Raw genomic sequence first — 16794 nt, forward strand, 5'->3', positions numbered from 1 at the left:
AGGGCTGCGGAGTTGTATTCCACTGAAACTCCTGGGCCGAAAGTGTTCACGCCAGGAATGGAGCCCATGGAGAAATTCAGACGATATTGTTGTGGACGAACACAACCCCACCCTCCCGTTCTCCGGCGAACGAGACGACACTCCGCTCGGCTCGCTCGGACTCAGGCGAGATGGAAGCCGCGTCCTTGCCGCTCGCCACCTCCCGCTTCCTCTCCCCGCCAGCGGCTGCGGCGTCCTGCTCCCGCACGAGGAGCCTCCCTTTCGTCCGCGCCGCCAATCAGGCACTGGAAGCACGTAAAGTCCCCAAAGCCCAGCGGCCGTCACCCCGGCGCAACGCCGTCGCTGAGGTCAAGGCCGCCCCCGACCCCGTCGCTGCCCTAACCAGGTACACAGACCGGCAGCATTCGTTTCCTGTCCTTGTAGTGATTCCTCACAGCCCACAGTAAGCTCAGCTGCTGTAGCCTTTGGATTATCCCACTTGCGTACTGCTAACCAGAGTTGAATCTAAACCCTGCGAACTCTGCTACAGGCTCGAAGATGTGTTGCAGACACAGGACTGCAACATAATCTTGCGCCACTATGGAGAAATCAGGCGATGGGATGTGCTTTCTAAGGTAGTTATCGGCGACTGTGAATTATGCCAGTGTCAGTAGACACGAGTCATTCTCAACTTTGTTTCAGGTCTTCGGGTGGATGCAGGAGCATGACATGCTCAACATTGCGTCTTACAGCAGCTATTTCAAGTACCTGGGGTTGAGCCGTAATGCTGCGAAAGCTCTGCAAGTGTACGGTTCCATTCAGGACCAGTCGACCAGAGTCAATGTTTCTGTTTGTAATTCTCTTCTCGGGTGCTTGGTGAAGAACGGGAGATCCGACAGCACCTTCAAGCTTTATGATGAGATGATACGAGGAGGTCTATCACCTGATCTCTTCACCTACAGTACTGTATGGGACATTGAACCCCCATCTTTCCATACTAGCATTTGTTTTAGGCTTCACACAACCTCTTTTCGCTTGGATGAATAACTTTTGCATTCTTTTTTCCTATCCACCCCCCAGCTGCTGTCAGGGTGCATGAAGTTGAAGCACGGGTACGCTAAGGCAATGGAGTTGATCAATGAGCTCAACTCACGCGGTCTTCAGATGGATAGTGTAATATATGGTACCCTCTTGGCAATATGTGCATCTCATAACTACTGTGAGGAAGCTGAGGCATACTTCAAGAAATTGAAGGATAAAGGCCATAATCCTAATCTGTTTCACTACAGTTCCCTGTTGAACGCGTATTCAGTAAATTCTTATTATGAAAAAGCTGAGCTGTTGATGAAAGATTTGAGGTCTTCTGGTTTAACACCAAATAAGGTCTATTTTCTTTGCTTGTCCCTTATTAAATCTTTTTATGATCTATGCTTTCTGATCTGCTGAAGTCCGTGATCCTGTCAGTCTCATTTCTAAGCTTTCCGTGTTGAGTACGTTTTTCAATAGACATGACACATCCCTATGACAAGTTGCACAATTGGTTTGCGTCGATATTGAGAAATTCTAGGTGACACTTGGGGGTGTAGCTTTCAGAGGTCATGTTCATGGTGCTTAAACTTCTATGCAACTTGGGTTTTTCAGCTGCATCATTTATGTTTCTTTGTTAAGGTATCTTGTGCAACTATATTATAACTTACAACTTCCATCATGTAGCATGTCAGTGAATAGTGTTTCTCCATCTGCGTGATAACAAATACATAACTGACACTACTTTTGCGATGCCTATTCTTGAATTACTTGGCATACTCTGTCTAGGTGCTGAAATGTTCTGTTGCTGCTTTCCATATGATCTGTTGAATAGGGTTTCTAGTTTGATGGCTTCGGTTAAAAGTGAGGGCACTAGTGCTCATGTATCTTCTATAATATAGCCTCTCTACGACCAATCCCATCCACAAAATGCTGTTATTTTGTACGTCGACACAGTCTGCAAAATGTAACTGTGACCACTAATTTATATTCATAAAACCCAATGGATTATGATACTACGGAAGTACTGAGGCAAGACCACACATGTCATTCCAAGTATCCGATGTCAATGCTTAAAAGGATATTGTTAGTCAAATATTTGAAGTTTGACTAAAGGCCTCGTTCGCAATGGAGTTTTTCCAGAGGAACATAGGAAGAGTGTAGAAACAGCCAATCCATAGGAGTTGATCTAGTGGTATTTACTTCACAGGAATTTACCCAGATGAACACTGTAGCAGACCAGAGGAACCCTATTGGGTTCCTCTGATTTTACGGGAACTAAAACATTGGGTCCAACCTCATTTTTGCGCGGAAGCCCGAGGCAAAGAGAGATAATGATACCATGTGATATAACTTGTTTGCCATGGGCTTTAATGGTCCAAGAAATAGGCATGTGCAGCCTATGCTCCTGTTATGATAGCATTGTTAGAGTTATATTTATGGTGGCCTTTGGCCTTTTGCATTCTGGCCTTTGGCCTCCCCTGTACATGTATATATGATGGCGTTCGCCTCCTGATAATACTAAGTTGCATATTTTCTAACAAGCATCACTTCTCTGCTGCAGCATTGTCATTGTAGTAGCATTCCTGATTTTTTATATTCCTATGTTCCAAACACGTTAAAATTATGTCCAAAATAACAGATTTTTGTGAACCGGAGGGAGTACCTACTATCTAATTCTCTGTTGAATGCTGTACTCATGCAATTGAACTTCTATACATTTCGAAATTATCTTTGGATATTCAAGAAAATGGTGCTGCTATGGATGTCAATCTAACTTCTCATTAAATTCCCTTTGCAGGTTATACTGACCACTTTGTTGAAGGTATATTCTAAAGGTGGTCTGTTTGAGAAGGCTAAGGAGTTGCTAACTGAATTGGAAGCCTCAGGCTTTGCACAGGATGAGGTAAAACATGTGATCTCACACACAACACTGCTCATATCTAAGTTTGTATGGTCCTATAAATTGACCGTAATTATGCTTTATGGCATGCTGTGTACAGATGGCATATTGCATATTGATTGATGCACTTGCCAAAGGAGGAAAGATATGGGAAGCAACAATGGTGTTTAATGAAATGAAAGAAAAAGGTGTCAAGTCTGGTACGATATCTAACCAGAAATCCCACTGAAGTACCTCTATCAGTTTGTCGTTCTAAATGCAACGATGCAGTTCCTGGATCCTGATTAGTAAACTGTGTTTGCCAGTTTTAAGCATTTGATTTTCTTTTGTCTGCCTCTTATAACTTATTCATTTGATTGCATGACTCTGACTCTCTGTGTCTCTTAGTGGGGTGCTATTACTATTTGTGTCTTCTTGATCTTGTCTGATGACCTTATCCTCTGGTTTCTGCAGATGGCTATGCATTTAGTATCATGATTTCAGCATTACATCGAAGTGGTTATCGTGAAGAAGCAAAAAATCTTGCAAAAGAATTTGAGGATCAGAATGCCACATATGATCTTGTTATGCTTAACACATCACTTCGTGCTTACTGCAATACATATGATACGGAAAGTGTAATGAGAATGCTGAAGAAAATGGATGAGTTGAATATATCACCTGATGATATCACGTTTAATACCTTAATAAGGTACTTCTGCAAGGCAAAGGTCTATCACCTAGCATACAAGACGATTGTAGATATGCATACGAAAGGCCATCAACTGAATGAGGTATTTTGGTTCTTGTATCTTGGAACAAGTCTCTAAAACGTCTTATATTTATGTACAGAGGGAGTATATCTTTACTAAGCTACATTCTGGATAAAGCCAACTGTTAAATTCTTGGTAAATTCGGTTTATTGGAATTATGACATGCTTGCAGAACAGTGTGGGGCATCACATATTTGTTGTGATTCTGTTAGTAACTAAAATTTCTATAAACCTTGTCCAGGAGCTTTGTTCTGAGGTAATGGTGCAGCTAGGAGAAGCAGGTTTTCCTTCTGAAGCGTTTTCTGTGTATAATATGATGAGATATAGTAAGAGAACAGTTTGTAAATCTCTTCACGAGAAGGTTTTAGGCATCTTAGTTCCAGCAGGACTTCTGAAGGATGCCTATATAGTTATTAAGGTATTATGCTTTTGGCATTTACTACCGGTATCTCTATTGTTTATTTTGCGTGTATTCACTAACAAAAAAAATGCTGATTTAGCAGGACAATGGAGAGTCGATATCTCCACGCTCTTTGGAGAAATTTGCTACACAATTCATGATCTCTGGCAACATAAATTTGATTAACGATGTTATGAAAGCCCTAAACCATTCAGGATGGCGTATAAGCCAGGTGACTCTTTTGTACTGTACTTGGTACTTTCTAAGTATAGTTTGGAGTTGAACCTGGATGGCTGGAAACTGAAAACTGGTAAAATCTTAGACCTGGCTAGGACAAAGGGGATGCTCCAAAAATCACATGATAGAAGTTGACTAAAATTTCAATGTTGCAACTTTGTATATACATACACTTGATATTCTTAAATCTGACATATATCTTCCAATGGTGAATGTGATCGTTCCACATGCAGGAAACCTTTGGTAGAGCAATTCAGCGATACATCCAGAAGCCCGATAAGAAGCAACTATTGTTATGCCTCTTGGACTGGATGACTGGTCAAGGCTATTCCGTGGACTCATCATCAAGGAACTTGGTTTTGAAAAATGCACAACTCTTTGGCCAAAAACAACTGATAGCAGAAATCCTTTCAAAGCAGCAAGCAGCTTCAAGGATAACAAACAAGCTCATTGATTAACACAAAATTTAATCAAATCGAAGTAGTTCAGATTCATCATATAATGTTCCGGAGATAGTTTTTTGATGATCGACGATACCAAATTCACAAGGGTCTGTCAGGTTACAAGTTATCATCCTCATGTTTCCAGGCTACAAGCAAAACTTGTTGAGTTTCAGATTATGGTATGCGGTGTATGTCTACATATAGTTTAAATTTATCTATTATATCTATGTGCAATGTCTGAGCTTGACTTCACGTCTATTTTAGCCAGGCTATTCAATTCAGCGAGGTCACCCACTAGAACTGCAACTGGGATTGAGGATGACAACCGGTCTTGCAGTGATGTTAATATTGGATCTTGGAATGGCTAAGAGGAACGGAAGTAAGTTAATAGTTACATTTCTTGATAACTTCATCTGTGCAAGTTGCTCAAATTTGGTGGTTGTGCGATTGGCATTATGTTCTTGCTGGAAACAAGTGCGTAGTTCTGGAAAGCTGAACTGAAGATTTTTAATCTTTTGGGGTGTTGCTGTACATGCTTTTCTGTAAAAGCATAGTGAAACATGGAAAGGGCATGTAGCGACCCGACCTCAAACGGTCAAGGCTATGTGTATCTGTGCCATCCTTGGATCGGTATGCTGGCACATACAATACATCAATGTATATATCAAAGTGCAATCACATATATAAATAACGTAAAACTGATATATATATATATCTCATAACTCTCAGCGGAAACAAACGAACGGGTGTGGAGTCCATAAACGCCAACAGCAGGTTGACTGTAGACCGTAACCCTACAACGTAACTCTTACTCGTCGTAGAAATTCCTGCAACATAAGATGTTGTAGCCCTGTAGGTCGGTACATTGAATGTACTGGCAAGTCACATCATAAGAATAATGAACCTATTTGTACATGCAATTTGGCTGGTGGGAAGCTCTAAGTTTAGCTTTTGCATAAAGCTAGTTTTTCCCTAGAATAAAAGATATTACTCTACCACTACAAGATAGCATAGGATGAGTGGGCAAACCTAACTCAATCGGTTCCTAAAGTTTCATTTAAAACCCAATTGTTTAAATTAAGAGTGATGAGATCTCCCAGCATTTCCATTACTAGATGTTCAAGTTGTCTGTAACCGGGGACACAGCTAATCGATTAGGTTTTAATACTTTGCAGAGGTTTGCGTACTTTTCCCCACAAGACTCGATTGCCTCCCTTGAAGTTCTCGCAGTGCCTGGCGTTTGAGAATAGGATGACTGAGACATTGTCTTTCGAAATTATTTCCTCTTAACCCACGGATAGGCCAGTACACCTACTCATTCTACATCTGCTAGCCTATCCCGGAAGAGGTCACACTAACTACTCAACTAAGCAAGAGCCCATATTGACTTGTGGCTGCACACGTAAGCTTCTAGACATGAAAACATATTTGATCCCTTTGAGACTGGGCGGACGAACCACTAGTGGTGCACCACCATGGATTTCCCATGCGTGCCCCACTGTACTTCGCCACCATTCAAACCAATTTCCGCCTAGGTAGTTCATTTAAGTCTTGGTCCTGATTACTACTTTGTCACTCAAGTCTCGCCATGAACACTTCCCAATCCACGTCTACATTTGCGAGGCAGAAATAAACTTACACGGTGGTGACCAGGTTGTATGGTTCAGACCTACCTCAGATGAACTACTAGGTAAAAGCATAGCCATCGGGCATAAAACTCCTACCATGCAATCCTACTCCAAAGGACTAAGTGCGTATATAAAACATAGATAATGGAAAGAATGGTCAAATGTGAACTTGCCTGGTAATAGTTGATGAAGAGTATATCGCTCTCAGAAATTTACTTAATAGAACTACTCGTCACTCTCCAATGAAAATCTATAAAGTCAAACATTGCATTCACATAAGCAATCATTTTGGAGAACCAAAATAACATGTAAAGCAAAAAGTCTCGAAAAAAACCAAATGAAGATCCAACACTCTTAGCTATCACAAAAATATTCTAAGTGCAAAACAACATATGACATAAGGTGCAAAACCGTGATGTGATCTATCGTGCATATAAAGCGTAGCACTAAAAATATCATAGACAGATCATAGTTGGGTGAAAATGTTGTGACAATGGTCCAAGTGGTAGGGTTGGGCTACGGTGACAAAGTGCAAAAAGAATCAACTCAAACTGAGCTACGGTTTAGGAGATATGGCCATTTGAAGTTCGAATTCAAATATGAATAATTTCAAATTTTGAATCTGACAAAAGTTTACAAAAATGGCACCACTGGGTAGGTCTAATCACGACGAAGAATTTGCCGCTGGTTTCATATAATTTGGATCTACAGTTAAAAAACATACAACCATTTGAAGTTTAGGGGCTAAACTGAAAACTCAGGGACTTGACTGTGAAAGTTTTATTCGCGACCAGGTCCCTAGCAATGTGGCGGATTCCTACTGGCCAAAAAGTGTTCGCTGCAGAAGCTTATACGGCGAACGGCCGCTATCTAAGCAAAACAGCGGCGACGACTAACTAAAACAAACACCGATCAATTTTTTTAACAAAACCCGTGGTTTAAGAAACCCGCGGTTAACCGATTTAAACAAAAAAATGAACGGAGGGGCGAGCGGTCGTCTTATAGAGGCGACCGCGACGTACAGGGGCGGCGGCGCTGGCGTTGGGCGGTGATGGGGCAGCGGCTGCGGTGACCTCCGACGGCGGGGAAAGAGGCGAACGGGACGAGCGCGACGAGGGGGTCGCGATGGTGGTGGTGGCGCATGTCGGGGTGGCCGGCGACGAGCGAAGGGAGGCGGCAGCGTCCGGAGCTCCGGTGAGGGCGTGGCACGTCGAGGCGGCGGCGCTGGCGGACCTAGAGGCAAAACAAAGATGTCAAGGAGATGCGCACGGGCACGGGCAAAAGAATGTCAGAAAGATGGGGGTCAGGATGGCTCACCGGCGACGCAATCAACAACGGAGCGGCTCGACTCCGGCGAGATGCGGACGGACGGTGCGGCGGCTGAGAGCGGCTTGGGACGACACGAGAGAGCTGAATGGAGAGAGGGGGTCTGGGGCTTTTTATAGGCGAGGCTAGGGCGTCGGGGAGCAGCGGATAAGCCTCATCCGAGCGAGGAAGATGGTTGATGGGTTCGGGAGCACTAGCGCGGTGTTTATCCCGTGCGGCTCGAGAGGTTGAAGACGACCTGGGGAGTGGGCCCCACTGGCAGCTGCAGTGGGAGAGAGCGAGCGAGGGAAGAGGGACGAGAGGGAGAGCGACGCGAAGGCCTTCGGGCGGTGGAGTTGGGCCGTGGCCGAAAGTGCGAGTTCGGCCCAGGTGGTGCGCGCGTGTGGGTGTGTGTGTTTTTTTATTTAGAAAACAGAAAGAAAAATACAACAGAGGAAAATAAGTAAAAAAATTACATAGGCATATTATATACCAAAATGTTCAGAAAAATACCAAGAATAATATGAACTATTTTTCAAGTTCAAATAAATTCCATAAGAATTCATAAAAGTCAAATAGTGCTAGTTTTGCATTTAAAATCAATAAAAATCATTTTTAAATACGAAAAATAATTTCAAATTTATTTTCTCCTAATTTTCCATTGCAGGGAATCATTTTACCCTTATTTACATTTATTTATTTTTTAGGAGAAAAATAATTTGAATTAAAACTTAATAACTTCCAAGAGGATTTGAAATTTGGAATTTCAAATAACTTCAAAGTGACTTTCAAATTATTATTTTGAAACTTCCAACTCTCTTTCTTCGCATTTGAAGAAGTCATTTTATCTTCCCCAATGAACTCATTGAGTAGCTTAAAGTTTCTAAATTTGACATATTCTCAATGGAATTCAAATCATTTTCAAACCCCTTTTCATTTCTTTAAATGGAAGAAGTCATATTATCTCCACTCTAGGGTTTTTTGATGAAATGAATTTGAATTCATGGAGATCAAAATGCAAGATGGAAAGTTTTGGGGAAGTCCTTTTATTCCCTCTCATGCAACTTTCAAAAGTTTCAATTTCACACAATCAATCACACAACAAACAAACAAACAATCATAATTAATTATTTAATATAACATTCCAAAATTTAGAATTTTGCGATGTTACAAACTATCACCCTTAAAATGAATTTCGTCCTCGAGATTTGGAGAGGCTAGAAAGAAGGTTAGGTTTGGGGGGTCTTCTTGAAAATCCATTCATCAACACAAGGTATGGGGTGCTACCACCCTTAGAAGCATGGTTACGGTTCCAACAGAACTCATGTACTCCATCCTTTGCGTTGACGGTGTCAGTCTTCTCATATTCTCCGAGATAACTCTTTCACTTGTGCTCTTCTGGTAAGGGCATGGCCTTTTCCTTAAAATTCGGAGTCCTTGCATCAAAATAAGATCCTTCTGAGACTTGACAGGTCTGGCGCCAATGCTAAACAACTATCGAAAACCTCATGGTGGTCGACGATTTTTGGTTTCTCCTGCAGGAAATGGGTCTGGGTTGAACCTCACCGCATAACCTACGATTGGCAACATGTGCCTGTATATGGTTTCCATCATACTGCCATTCTAAGGTTCTTGGCTTGTCGTGTCGACACTCTTCTAGGGTTTTAAGGCTCTCTGATTTTCCATCAACATATGATAGTTCATGATAGAAGTCTCCGGTATGGGGGGCAATCCATCCCGTACTTGAATCATTACCACATACACAGATAGTGAATCACGTATTCTAACACTTGGGCATCCTCACAATCATTGCAGAACTTCTCTTCTCCACGAATTGGGTTCGGGTAAACCCATTGGTTCTGTAAGCCAAACAAAACCTCTATCGTTTCTTCACAACTCTCGGGTTTACGTAACCTCCTATGAAACGTTGCTGATGAAATCACAATTCTAGAATTCTTCCTTCAACAAGGTTGTGCTTGCTTCTTTTTAAATCCTGGTCCTGTGGGTTATGGCCCACTTCAATACTTGTATATCTTTAACTCGTCCTTGGAGTTACTATTGTTCCATATTCCAACATTCCATCTGCTTTAAATCCAATAGTACTTCATTCCTTCATACTCTTGGGGTAACCATCATAACTAAAACAAAACTCCAACTCATTTTGTCCAAACTCCACTCTGTGGAACAACATTTTCCTTTCCATCGGTCTAGTGTTCACACAGGGTATTACCATTAAAATAAAATGTACTGGTTCATCCATAATTCATATTCTCTTCATATCAAATCCTTTATTACATCCTTAACCACTACTCAAAACTCAAATTTCAAAAGTACTTTATTACAAATGTTGCCATCCACATAGTTTGGTATGGTCAAGCATTACTTCCATCTTTATTCATTTGCCCTACTTAAAGATGCTTTAGTCCCACTGGAATTGTTCGATGTGATCCTTGAAATCATCGATCTTCTGCTTCATCATGGTGGCCATGAGCTTCATCTCCATCACCTCTGCATGCACCTCTCTCAGGTATTCCTGAGTGTGACGGAGTCTTGCTTCAAGTATTTCTCCAATCTGATGTATGGCTTCCATAGAAACTTCACGAACAGAGTCGAAGAATGTTGCTCGTGGTACTCGAGAAATGAAAAAGTATTGTCCCATAGTCTTTGGGCAAACTCCCTTCATACGGTGGAGGTGTACCTCCACGTACCAAAGTTCAACTCCCTTCTCCATGAAAGGATAACCCTTGTAAACTGCATCTCCTTTAAGATGAATATGCTTCATCATGTCCTTCAGGATCTTTGGGTAATCCTGATCACTGGTGAGGGTCATGATCGTTTTCGGGCCCTTGTGAAAAGACTCGTAAAGGGTTGTCATCTGTAGGTATAAGATAGAAGGGGTACTCAGGATAATGTATGTATTTCCTTGGGTGAAATGTGGTTATTTTTTCTGGGAAAAGGTTTGGGATTATCTTGTCCATGGGTTCAAGGTTTAAGTCTGGGTGAGATAATGAGAGAGGCACTCACAATCAACAACAAATAAGAACATTTCACATGAGATTCCAACCACATCAACTTTTATTGCTTCATGAGCTATTACAATTTCCATTTCATAACTGAACTGAACATCCCAATGAAAATAAAAGTGCATTCCACATTTATTACATGCTTTATTCCAATATCAAGATCTCAACTACTCTGCTCAAGCTTTCCTCGGGTCCGAACATTCTCTAGCAAAATGCCCTACTTCCATGTAGCGTAAACAAATGACATCAGACAAATCCAGGGGCTTCCTGGTGTCTATCTTGGTTCCTTGGGTTCTTGGTTTCCTTGGGTTCTTGGTTTCCTTGCTGGGCATTTGCTAGCGTAAGACCTAAATCCTTGCACCTGTAACAAGTGATATGACTCATGTCCTTCTTTGCAGAAACTGGGCTGTTAAGGGGATTCATGCTCTTTCTCTTCCTCGACTTCTTCGTTCCAATCAGTTCTTCTATCTCTTGTGGATCAAACTCCACTTCTTCTGTCGGGAAGTTTCCCAGATACTCTTGGCTTTCCTTTGTGCAATACTATGAAAAATGTCCTTCTTCTCCACATGAATAGCAGGCATTGGAGTAAAATCTGATTAGGCCTTCTCCATCGGGGTCGCCAACATCTTCTTTCATCACCCATTCTCTTAAACTTTCCCCAAGGGCTTCTTTCACTTCTTCCTTCTAGTGCTTGGTAATTTCTTGTACCTTGGGATAAATATGACACTGGGCAGGGTAGTGCGTAGTTCCTTCACACAAGAAACAAGTTACCTACCTAGTTGGGCATTCTTCAGCTGGGTGATTTCCTTCACAACGAGGGCATCCATCCTTGTGTTCTTCATGGGTGTGTCCTATTTCTCCGCATATCTTGCAGGCACAAGGTTTCTTCGTCGAGTTATCTCCGTGCTTCCGGATAAGACGAGATACTAACAGAGTCTTCTTTAATTCCTCCCAAGTTTTTGCTCCATTACATCCTTGTATGGCCTGATGCATTTTCCACCAGGTTGCACCACTTTTTGTAAAGTACTGAAGAACATATTGAACCTCATACTTCCTTGCAACCGAATTGCTTTTGAAGTGATTCTCCATGTTTTGAATCCATAGCTCTACCGCCAACTGAGTGATCGGTCCAGAGAATACATGTCCATCTTCATTCATCATCTATTGGGTCCAAGGGTTTTGGGATGAGATAAGAGGGATAGAGAGAGAGATACACACAATACAAACAATGTAGTTTTGAAAATAAGTTTTATTTGTTGCTCTCGGAAAACACACACAAAATATGACAACTCACAAATCATAGCATCTAACACGAGTATACAACAAGGGTTTAGTCTTCTAAAGGTCATATAAATCTTGGAATTCTTCAGTGTCTTCAAATTCTTCGAGTCTTTGACTGTTGTAGCTTCAACTCTTCTAATGCATGATGAAATCCTCTTTACTCTGAAGTGGCCATCAGTTGTCTAATATCTTGTCCTTCTTGGAGTGGCTTCAGTTCATCCTCCGTGTGCCTCCAGTTCATCAGTTGTCTAACTAAAAGGGAATATTTGATAAAACTCAGAAAACAAGAGAGGTAAAGGATCTTTTTGAAAATTAAGTTTTAGAGAGATCCTTTCCTAAGGGCTTTCCAGTTTCTAGGGTAACGTCCTACCGTCAACATGTGCTCTGATACCATCTTGTAGCGACCCGATGTCAAACGGTCAAGCCTCTGTGTATCTGTGTCATCCCTGGATCGGTATGCTGGCACACACAGTACATCACTGTGTATATCAAAGTGCAATCACATGTATAAATAACATAAAACTGATATATACCTCATAAGTCTCAGCGGAAACAAACGAACGTGTGTGGAGTCCATAAACGCCAACGGCAAGTTGAGTGTAGACTGTAACCCTATCACATAACTCTTACTTGTCATAGAAATTCCTGCAACATAAGACTTTGCAGCCCTGTAGGTTAGTACATTGAATGTACTGACAAGTCACATCATAAGAATAATGAACCTATTTGTACATGCAATTTAGCTAGTGGGAAGCTCTAAGTTTAGCTTTTGTATAAAGCTAGTTTTCCCTAGAATAAAAGATATTACTCTACCACTACAAGATAGCATATGGTGAGTGGGCAAACCCAAGTGAATCCATTCCTAAAGTTTCATTTAAAACCCAATTGTTTAAATTAAGAGTGATGAGATCTCCCAACATTTCCACTACTAGATGCTCAAGTTGTCTGTATCCGGGGACACGGCTAATCGATTAGGTTTTAACACTCTACAGAGGTTTGCGCACTTTTCCCCACAAGACTCGATTGCCTCACTTGAAGTTCTCGCAGTGCCTAGCGTTTGAGAACAGGATGATCGAGACATAGCCTTTCGAAAGTATTTCCTCTTAACCCACGGATAGGCCGGTAAACCTACTCATTCTACATCCGCTAGCCTATCCCAGAAGAGGTCACACTAACTACTCAACTAAGCAAGAGCCCATATTGGCTTGTGGCTGCACACGTAAGCTTGTAGACATGAAAACATGTTTGATCACTTTGAGCCTGGGCGGACGCACCACTAGTGGTGCACCACCATGGATTTCCCATGCGTGCCCCACTGTACTTCGCCACCATTCAAACCAATTTTCGCCCAGGTAGTTCATTTAAGTCTTGGGCCTGATTACTACTTTGTCACTCAAGTCTCGCCATGAACACTTTCCAATCCACATCTACATTTGCGAGGCAGAAATAAACTTACACGGTGGTGACCAGGTTGTATGGTTCAGACCTACCCCAGATGAACTACTAGGTAAAAGCATAGCCATCGGGCATAGAACTCCTACCATGCAATCCAACTCTAAAGGACTAAGTGCATATATAAAACATAGATAATGGAAAGAATGGTCAAATGTGAACTTGCCTGGTAATAGTTGATGAAGAGTACATCGCTCTTAGAAATTTACTTAATAGAACTACTCGTCACTCTCCGATGAAAATCTATAAAGTCAAACATTTCATTCACATAAGCAATCATTTCGGAGAACCAAAATAACCTGTAAAGCAAAAAGTCTCGGAAAAAACCAAATGAAGATCCAGCACTCTTAGCTATCACAAAAGTATTCTAAGTGCAAAACAACATATGACATAAGGTGCAAAACCGTGATGTGATCTATCGTGCATATAAAGCGTAGCACTAAAACTATCATAGACAGATCATAGTTGGGTGAAAAATGTTGTGACAATGGTCCAAGTGGTAGGGTTGGGCTACGGTGACAAAGTGCAAAAAGAATCAACTCAAACTGATCTACGGTTTAGGAGATACGGCCATTTGAAGTTCGAATTCAAATCTGAATAATTTCAAATTTTGAATCTGACAAAAGTTTACAAAAATGGCACCACTGGGTAGATCTAATCAGAACGAAGAATTTGCCGCTGGTTTCATATAATTTGGATCTACGGTTAAAAAGATACAACCATTCGAAGTTTAGGGGCTAAACTGAAAACTCAGGGACTTGATTGTGGAAGTTTTATTCGTTACTAGGTCCCTGACAACGTGGCGGATTCCTACTGGCCGAAAGGTGTTCGCTGCAGAAGCTTATACGGCGAACGGCTGCTATCTAAGCTAAACGGCGGCGACGGCTAACTAAAACAAAAACCGATCAGTTTTTTAACAAAACCCGTGGTTTAAGAAACCCGTGGTTAACCGATTTAAACAAACAAAAAAAATGAACGGAGGGGCGAGTGGTCGTCTTATAGAGGCGACGACGACGTACAGGGGCGGCGGCGCTGGCGTTGGGCGGTGATGGGGCGACGGTTGCGGTGACCTCCGGCGATGGGGAAAGAGGCGAACGAGATGAGCATGATGAGGGGGTCGCGGTGGTGGTGGCGGCGCGCGTCGGGGTGGCCGGCGACGAGCGAAGGGAGGCGGCGGCGTCCGGAGCTCTGGTGAGGGCGTGGCACGTCGGGGCGGCGGCGCTGGCGGACCTAGAGGCAAAACAAAGATGTCAAGGAGATGCGCACGGGCACGGCATGGGCAAAAGACTGCCAGAAAGATGGGGGTCGGGATGGCTCACCGGCGACGCAATCAATGGCGGAGCGGCTCGGCTCCGGCGAGATGCGGACGGGCGGTGCAGCGGCTGAGGGCGGCGTGGGACGACGCGAGAGAGCTGAATGGAGAGAGAGGGGGTCTGGGGCTTTTTATAGGCGTGGCTAGGGCGTCGGGGAGCAGCAGCGGATAAGCCTCATCCGAGCGAGGAAGACGGTCGGCGGGTTCGGGAGCACTAGCGCGATGTTTATCCCGTGTAGCTCGGGAGGTTGAAGACGACTTGGGGAGTGGGCCCCACTGGCAGCGGCGATGGGAGAGAGTGAGCGAGGGAAGAGGGACGAGCGGGCGAGCGACGCGAAGGCCTTCGGGCGGTGGAGTTGGGCTGTGGCCGAAAGCGTGGGTTCGACCCAGGTGGTGCGTGTGTGTTTTTTTTTTGTTAAAAGACAGAAAGAAAGAAAATACAACAGAGGGAAATAAGTAAAAAAAATTACATAGGCATATTATATATCAAAATGTTCAGAAAAATACCAAGAATAATATGAACTATTTTTCAAGTTCAAATAAATTCCATAAGAATTCATAAAAGTCAAACAATGCTAGTTTTGCATTTAAAATCAATAAAAATAATTTTTAAATACCAAAATATTTTCAAATTTATTTTCTCCTAATTTTCCATTGTAGGGAATCATTTTACCCTTATTTCCATTTTTTTAGGAGAAAAATAATTTGAATTAAAACTAAATAACTTCCAAGAGGATTTGAAATTTGGAATTTCAAATAACTTTAAAGTGACTTTCAAATTATTCCTTTGAAAATTTCAACTCTCTTTCTTCGCATTTGCAGAAGTCATTTTATCTTCCCTCATGAACTCATTGAGTAGCTTAAAGTTTCTAAATTTGACATATTCAAATCATTTTCAAACCCTTTTCATATCTTTAAATGGAAGAAGTCATATTACCTTCACTCTAGGGTTTTGTGATGAAATGAATTTGAATTCAGAGAGATCAAAATGCAAGATGGAAAGTTTTGGGAAAGTCCTTTTATTCCCTCTCATACGTTTTTCAAAAGTTTTAATTTCACACAATCAATCACACAACAAACAAACAAACAATCATAATTAATTATTTAACATAACATTACAAAATTTAGAATTTTGGGATGTTACAGGGGCAGAGTTTTCCAAGGCAGTAAATGTATTTACATAGGACAGTTCTGAAGAAGACTTGTTGACTTCGCAACTTCTTTTGTTGCATCTGGCTTGAGAAATCATGGCAACTAATTACTAAGAGGAAGTCGCAATTTTTTTATCTATTATGATAAAAAAAACTAAACACTTGTCGCAACATGTGGTACCATGCATCAGCAAAATTACTTGTTTTTCTTAGGGGATAGCAGGTTGCTTTGGATGTTTTGACTCTACTAGTCAATGTGTACGTGCAATGCACGTTAATTTGGAAGTATATTAAGTGCATGCGGATATTAAGTAGGATATTATTTGCATGTTATTATGTGATTAGCACTATTTTTGGCATGAAATTAACTGCACACTAAACGTGTTGAGCACTCGACATTGAAGCAGTCTAGGTTGTTGATTGACATGATTTGATGGCTGAGGTTAATTGAATCACCCCTTTGGGTCTTTTTATATTGGTATAGATATAGATATATATGAAATAGATGCATAATGGGGAAAATTTGCCCTCATTATACTGACCAGATACTGCCAGTGTTCAGATTTTTATTTTGTCTGGAGTTAGCTAATGGATTTTATATTCCTTTAAAATGGTAAATACAGATAGAGACAACAATTTTGGTCTCGAAATCGTAAAGGAAAGTAAGTTGGAGATTTCATAATTTTGCTGGAAAAACAAGAGGATAGCGTGTTCTTTTCTTTTGCTACGCTCCAAGAAACCAGCTTACTTTGTTTTGGATTCTGCCAACAGGAGGTGAAATGAAACCGTGCCTATTCACTAGATTCCGTTTCTTAGAGGGTTCCTTCAGTAGATTCTAATCTTGTATTAAGACTTGTTTTTTATTTATTTATTCGAAAAGGGGGTATGCCCCAACCTCTGCA

At 41.7% G+C, this 16794-nt stretch overlaps 1 protein-coding gene across 2 annotated transcripts; it reads left to right on the forward strand.

Annotated features, from left to right (window-relative positions):
* Positions 1-89: 89 nt before the first annotated feature.
* Positions 90-16694, forward strand: LOC119268207 (pentatricopeptide repeat-containing protein At1g10910, chloroplastic-like). 2 transcript variants are annotated; one of them, XM_037549784.1, is made up of 12 exons: positions 90-385; positions 530-614; positions 682-945; positions 1060-1362; positions 2807-2911; positions 3009-3108; positions 3362-3681; positions 3902-4078; positions 4161-4292; positions 4531-4919; positions 5005-5119; positions 16516-16694. In XM_037549784.1, exons 1-10 carry the CDS (start codon positions 171-173, stop codon positions 4753-4755), a joined length of 1926 nt encoding a protein of 641 aa, XP_037405681.1. In that variant the 5' UTR covers positions 90-170; the 3' UTR covers positions 4756-4919; positions 5005-5119; positions 16516-16694. The 2 variants fall into 2 exon arrangements, with proteins under 2 accessions (XP_037405681.1, XP_037405682.1); XM_037549785.1 differs by lacking the exon at positions 16516-16694 and having other exon boundaries at positions 91-385; positions 4164-4292; positions 5005-5402.
* The last annotated feature ends 100 nt before the right edge of the window (positions 16695-16794 follow it).

The sequence above is a fragment of the Triticum dicoccoides genome, chromosome 3A (assembly GCF_002162155.2).
Source record: "Triticum dicoccoides isolate Atlit2015 ecotype Zavitan chromosome 3A, WEW_v2.0, whole genome shotgun sequence".
Classification (NCBI taxonomy): domain Eukaryota; kingdom Viridiplantae; phylum Streptophyta; class Magnoliopsida; order Poales; family Poaceae; genus Triticum; species Triticum dicoccoides.